Source organism: Trematomus bernacchii, unplaced genomic scaffold (genome assembly GCF_902827165.1).
Source record: "Trematomus bernacchii unplaced genomic scaffold, fTreBer1.1, whole genome shotgun sequence".
Classification (NCBI taxonomy): Eukaryota; Metazoa; Chordata; class Actinopteri; order Perciformes; family Nototheniidae; genus Trematomus; species Trematomus bernacchii.
In genome coordinates, this window is record NW_022987524.1 from 1294158 (window position 1) to 1301231 (window position 7074).

The 7074-nt window shown below is 39.4% G+C and overlaps 1 protein-coding gene across 1 annotated transcript in view; it reads right to left on the reverse strand.

Moving 5' to 3' along the window:
- Positions 1 to 6284, reverse strand: part of tmem68 (transmembrane protein 68) — a 17736-nt gene extending 11452 nt beyond the window's left edge. Inside the window, 4 exon segments of the mRNA XM_034119125.1 lie at positions 241 to 340; positions 3403 to 3576; positions 5017 to 5164; positions 6123 to 6284. Coding sequence (XP_033975016.1) covers positions 241 to 340; positions 3403 to 3576; positions 5017 to 5076 — 334 coding nt within the window. The 5' untranslated portion in view covers positions 5077 to 5164; positions 6123 to 6284.
- Between the last annotated feature and the right edge of the window lie 790 nt (positions 6285 to 7074).

Below are 7074 nucleotides of genomic sequence, written 5' to 3' on the forward strand. Positions count from 1 at the left end.
TTTCAACTTTGTAAACATATTTATGCATTTTAATGAATTCTTTATATTTATTCATGTTATATTTTAATGTGGGTTACACCTGCCAACATATATTTGGTTTGCTTACAAACAGGCAAATATACTTCTTACATTCAGAAGGTCACAATAGCAGAAATGTAGTCTTTATGGGTCTTTATGTTCATACCATCTTCTGGACATCTATCTTTATGTATGTGTTATACTGAGCCAATGGGGTCTTACCGTGCCATATGGCTCCATGTCCGTCCCACAGAGTAGCCAGGGTCTTCCTGGCTCCATCCCACAGGTTGTTGCAGTAAGCTTCCCTCAGCTGATTCTTTCTCTAAAAATAAATAAAAATGATACATTTCAGGCTGACTCATCGACTCATCCACTAATAGGACAAGAAATCAGCAACAGATTTGAACAGTCCTTCAGTAGATTGGTTGCTCAGCTGCACGCTCTAATCAGCATTCAGCTGGCTACTTTACATTTCTTGTAACATTTTGGTGGCTTTCCTTTTCAGTTCACCACAAACTTGTCTTTCTGCTCATATAAAAATTGGTCTGTCTAATTATATGAAAATATAAATTGTGAGTAATAGTTGAGTATCATGGCAATTATTATCATGGTAGCAATTTTACAATTACCAAAGAATACGACATAAAAAAATAGAACCAACACCGTTATCAGGGGCATTTAACAGTTTGGATATCAGTTTTTAAATGTATAGTTGGTTTGCTTCCATTGAATAAACATCCCCTGCAGTCCCAAACCATTGTTCTTGTTAAAGCTCTTTTGCTTGCCTTCAAAAGATTATTTCATATTTGTTGTATGTATAGCTCTTATATGCTTCCACTAAGGCCCCGTCCACACAGAGACGAAAATGAAAACGAACCAAAGTTGTATTCAAAAAAGTCTTCCATCCACACGGAATCGGCTCAAGAAACGTGTCCGTCCACACGAGACCGCTCGACCCGCTGGAGACGCTGTAGTACATATGCCAGGCATGTAAGTGGCGCTGTACTTCCGCCACAAAATACACCAAAAGCAGCGAAGAAGACCCCCGAGCATGGTTGCCATGGTTGCCCTTCTGGTTATTCTCTGCGGTGGATTTAGCAACATGTAGTTCATGTAGTTCTCCATGTCCACTTGTTGCTGATGGTTGTGGTAGAGGAGCTGTAGTTGCACTAACATCTGTATCATGGTCAGTAGCGTCTGGAGCACGAACGCAACCCTGTGATCCGCCATTGTTGTTGTTGTTGGCGAAACGCATCAGCAATGCAATGGGTGAGCAGGAGAGGTGGGGAGAGGCGGGGCTATGATCGTTTAGGGCGTACACACGGTGCCGCAAGCGTTACGTTACCAGACCTTCCCACTTTGGGATGCGTTATCGTTTGAGGGCTCCGTTTCCGCGGTTCCGTTACGGTTCGTCCACACGATAAAGAACTATAGCGGATAACACCCGTTTCGTCTCCGTGTGGACGGGGCCTAAAATGGTAATGCTACCATTCAGATCAGATGAAGGATCAGTTTTGTAAACATCTGAATAAATCTCAACTTAGTACATAATGCAGAGATACCTTTCCCATGTCTATTATAATTATCCCTCCAAGTATGCAAACCAGCACAGTACGCTTCTTTTCTCTCAAGTTTATATTTCCAAATGATTTCATTCTTATTCATCATTCTTATTTATCATGTTAATGGTTTTGTTGATCGCTTGCATGCTTAATAGTTTGTCTGTTTTTTGTTCTGGAATTTGGAACTTTCTTTTTATCTGTGTTCTTTAAAACAAATAAAACAACATCTGCAAACGGCCAACAGTGTTCTTTTTGTTCTATTATCTCTATTGCTTGAAAACAATGTTCTGCCTTGCAGCTTCCTATATTCTGGCAGTCTGTTCTTATGTATGGTTCTGATTTATCCACCATTTTTCATTACATGCACAGCCAAGCTTTTACTGCATCAGTGCTAATAACGCAGCATTAGTGTCTTTTATTGTATGTGTTCTACAATTTCAAAAGTAATTAATAATAAACCAGATGGTCTATTAATGACAATCTGGTATAAAAGTCTCAAATATTTTACAGATATTAAAGTGGACCTATCATGCTATATTTAAATGATATATTGTAGGGCCATACCTATATAAGGTATATTTATACGTTTCTGTTTTCAAAATACCAAACAGATCATGCATTTTAGCCATGCCTCATTTTCGCTCTATGTGCTGTTTGCTGTCTACGGGTCCTGATTCTGCTGACCACGCCCCCCTGCAGGAGAGGGGAGACGTGCTCTGATCAGCTGCTGGGCTGTCAGAAGAGGGGGAGAAAAAGAGATCTCCGTCCTCCGTGTTTTATTATATAGAGTCGTTATTCATTTGTTTTAAAGCTCAATAAATAACAAAGAAGACCTTTGACCGGCACTTTTCTAATTTTGTCCGGAAGATTGAAACTTTAACGGACATCTTGACCGGCGAAAGAAACTGAAACTGAAACTCTGCTGCACGGTCCCCTCGTTCCTTGGAAGAGGCGGAGAGGTGGGTGTTTGTCATCTGCTGGTGGACTAACCGGAGAGAATTACAGTGCTTGCCTCGACGGGGAGGGATTGCATTGAATTAAAGCAGCGGGAGCAAACGCTTGCCTCGGGGAGGGAGACAAAAAGCCACAGCGGAAAATAAACAGAAGGGTAACCATGGTAACCAAGTCTTCTTCGCTGCTTTTGTGGCAGACTACAGCGCCACTTACAGGCCTGGCATATGTACTACAGCGTCTCCAGCGCTTTCGAGCGGCAATGGCCGGCCGTGGCCCAACCCCACATACCCCTGATAGGTGGAGAGTTGGCCCAATAGCCGTAGCGCCACCGTCCTGACGTCAGGACAGTGTTCAAATCTGGATCAGTTTTTATCAGATCCGTTGCAGACCCTTTTTTAGAGATTTGGGTATGGAGGAAAATAGAGAGGGTTGTGTTTTCTGACACTTGGTGAGTTCCCTGGAACACCGGGGACACATATTCATGTTTAAAAGACGTACAAAAGTGCATTTTGCATGATAGGTCCCCTTTAAGTGAAGAGTATGTCATCAATAGTTAGAGTTGAAATATTTTTTTAGATTCATTGTGATTTGACTATGGTCTGAGACATCCACCACCCCACTCTCACTCCCTTCCACCATTTAACTTTCCTTAGTGTTGATAATAAATAATCTATTCTAGGGTAGACTGATGAAGGTGATGAAATTCCCTTCAAACACTGACACTTCCCATTTCGGCACTTACTATTTTATATAAATAGATGACATTTGGAATCATTTGTGAGTGATGGTATCATTTGGTAAATGACATGAACTGTCATTTACTGTTGACATAATGCAAAAGAATATGGTGGAAACTGTATTTGCGTACCTTGTAGACATGAAGGAAGAGTATGGAGAGGTAAAGGAGGATGACGATGAGGAAGGGCAGGATGAAGACGATGATCAGAGGGGTGAAGACCCACAGCAGGTACTCCAAAACACTCAGATAGTCTTCCAACTGACCGAGGCCCGCCCACTCCTCCCACTGATGGAACACACACACCTGTGGAACAGCACACACAGACCAAATAATTAGATCCTGAAAAAGACTTGTGCTGCAGCACAGGCAGTATGAGAAGAATAAATACCTTTTTGAACATTAAAGCATGTTAGGTCTTCCGTCCGGGGCCTACTGGCTGCCCCTCGCTCTCGGTTGAGAACTAAAGCCTTTGAAGTAGTGGCTCCAACAGTATGGAACTCTCCCCCTACAGACATTCGGTCTGCAGTCTCAGCTTTTAAAAACAACTGAAGAGCCATCTTTTTAAATTGGCCTTTGTGTCTCCTTGAGATGTGTGTGATGTGAAGTAAGATTCCTTTCTTTGTTCCTTTTGGGACTCTTACGTTCCTGTGTTTTGTTTTTATGTTAACCTTAACTTCTGGCACACGTTTTTATTGTCTTCATGTTTCTGTGGTCTTATTTTTTTACTTTTTTCTTGTGAAGCACTTTGTCAATTTTATTGTTATTATTAATATTATTATTATATATTATTACACAGTAGAGAAACAAAATACTAATATGAACCTGAAAATGAAAATGAGCAGAATAGAGATGTTGATTTAGGGACAAGGATTCAATATGCATCCTACCTTGTAAGCAGAGATCAAGAACTCTGACGATTTGTATCTCAATCTTTTAGTTAGAATAGAATGTCAAAGACAGTGTAACATGCCTTTAAATGTTTAGTCAGACAGTAAACGCAAAGCAGCAAATCCTCACGCTAGAGAAGCTGCAACAGGGAGCAGTCAGTGTTGTTTTTTTGCAAATTGTATCAGATTTACAAAACAGTTGGTGAAGAATTCTCTGTCAATCATCTAATTGATTAACTGACTTATTAAATAAAATGTATTTATTACATTAAAAATAAATGTGTATTACACCTGTATAACTGAACACATACAATGTCACCTTTTCTATTTCTTCCTCCCAACCTGATGTAGTGTTTTGAACCAACTCAGCACCGTCTGACAGTGAAAATAGGCCCAGTATATGTGTATACTTTGTACTAGTTGCATTATTTTTATTTAAAAGATGTTTTCCTCTAGTTTTTTTTGCTCCAACATGTCAACATGTTTCCAACAGCACTGCAATAAATAACAATTCAATTGAACAAACTGAGCTACAACTGGCACGTTAGTAAACAGTAGTCAAACCCCTGATACGATCAAATAATCATTAGGTTTTGGTCGAGTAATCAACCAATTTCTTTAATAATTTGATGAGAGCACAGCATTTTTGGAGCGCTGACTGCTAACTCTATCACCTTTGCATTACTCCAATGTAAATGTACATGTGCATGTATGCATTACCTGTGTGTGTAAAAGAATGAACAGCAATCATTATGCAAATATTGGCAGGTAACCCTTGAAAAAGAGATCAATGATCTCAATGGGACCTACCTGGTTAAATAAAGGTATGAAATGAAAAAAAGGACAGGGATCCTACCAGGAAGGAGACGGTGTCCTCTGCTCCCCTCAGACAGGACTCGTTCCCGCTGCGGGACATCCTGCTGACAGACGCTTCAAACAGCTGAGAAGAGCCTCACAGGGACGGAACACACTGTGTGGAGAACATCTGCGTACACACAGGTGAACTAAAGGAGGAAAACACCACTCATTAGTCCATTAACTTAAATGTTGCAATATTGTAATTGTCTTGCCTGTTATACTGATTTTCATCAGGTAAATATCGGGATTTCAATGGCAATGTAGTAACGAGCACCAGCATCATTCGCAGCATTGAATCACATGATAGTTAAATTGCATATTATTTTATGGAAGAAAGCTTTAATGCTGGACTTTGTTTACTTTCGTAACATAATGACATCACTCGCACTTCTATTGGCTAGCGCTCCAACACATTGTACGTAATAGGCTAAGGGGCTGGACATCTGTAAGCGGTTGACAAATCACAACAGAGCCGGCCAGCTAACCAATCAGAGCAGACTGGGCTCTGGTTTCAGACAGAGGGTGAAAAGAGGTGCTGCAGCACAGGCAGTATGAGAAAAGTAAAGAGCTTTTTGAACATTAAAGCATGGAGACATGTCACAGTAGAGACACTACATACTGATATGAACCTGGAAATGAGCAGTTTCACAAGAGAAACTGCATCAGAGAAAAGTCATAGTTGTTGTTTAGCAAATTGTACTGTTGGTGACAAATACTCTATCAATCAACTAATGGATTAACTGACTTAAAAAAGCTGTACAATGATAACTGTAAAAATACAGTGACACTTTTTCTATAGCCCTGTAGTCACGAGCACCAGCCTTATTTGTAGCACTGAATCACATGATAGTTATTTATTGGAGCATAGCTTTACTGCAGGGAACAATGTTAACGTTACACTGTAGCTATAAGAAGTAGACGGATACAGTCAAAGCAATACATTTAATAACCTCGTAACCTTATATGAGCTAAGCTAAAACAGTGAGCTAACGAGTGTTATTGGCAGAACCAGAAGAATGTGAGTTGACAGCGAAGCCTTCAGCGTAAACAGAGAGCATCACCTTAAATAACACCACACACAGAATACTGACAGGAACACGTTACCTTTGACAGTCGACTACTCCATGAACAGAGCCATTAGAACAAGCTCATATATATTTAATATTACACGGAAAGAACATTCAAGTCCGTAAGCTAACAAATGTCCTGTCCCTGAACCCGGAACGCTTTGACGGTGACACGACAAGGTGTTAACCCTTAGGGTGATTCAGTTCCTGACAATACTGGACCGATAGATCAGTTCCGCTCAACAGCAACACAACAGACACTTCCTTCAAAATAAAAGTGCAAATACTAAAAATATGTCAGTCTAAAAAGATGTTGCATAATACATTTTTAACTGAAAGAGAGGGGGTTTGAATACAATACACTATTCAAAAATTCAACATGACACAAAATGAACACACACATACATTAATTAAAGAGCAACAAAGTTGATGAAAATGTGTTGTCATCAAATATTATTGCATCGATCCCTACTCATACTTGCACAACTAAAACACTAAATAAATGTAGGCTATAGAATATTAATCCAACAATACAGTCGAAGAGTCTGTTACAGTAATTACAAGTAAATGATCTACATAAATGAGCCAAATTAAATCGGGTGTATTTGTTGTGTTCTTCTTGATAACTAAAAACACAAGTTCTGAATCAGTAAGTGTAGGATTCCATAGAAATGCATGCGGGTCATTTTTGACCCACTTAGGGTATTACTACCCGCTTGGGGTGGTAATACAAAAACTATTTGTAGTAATACAAAAACTACAATTTCTTAAAATTTAAATTTAAAATTTGTATTGGCATGATATCCAAAACATGTTTTTTGAGGAATAGCTGGAATATGAAATGATAAAAAAATGTAATTACAAAGATACTACAAGAAAACCACCTCACCGGGTCAAAAAAGATCCACTTATCCATCTAAGGGTTAAAAGATTTGGGTTGTATTCAACATTTAGTATTTATAGGGCAGCAATATTTAGAGAACGTTACA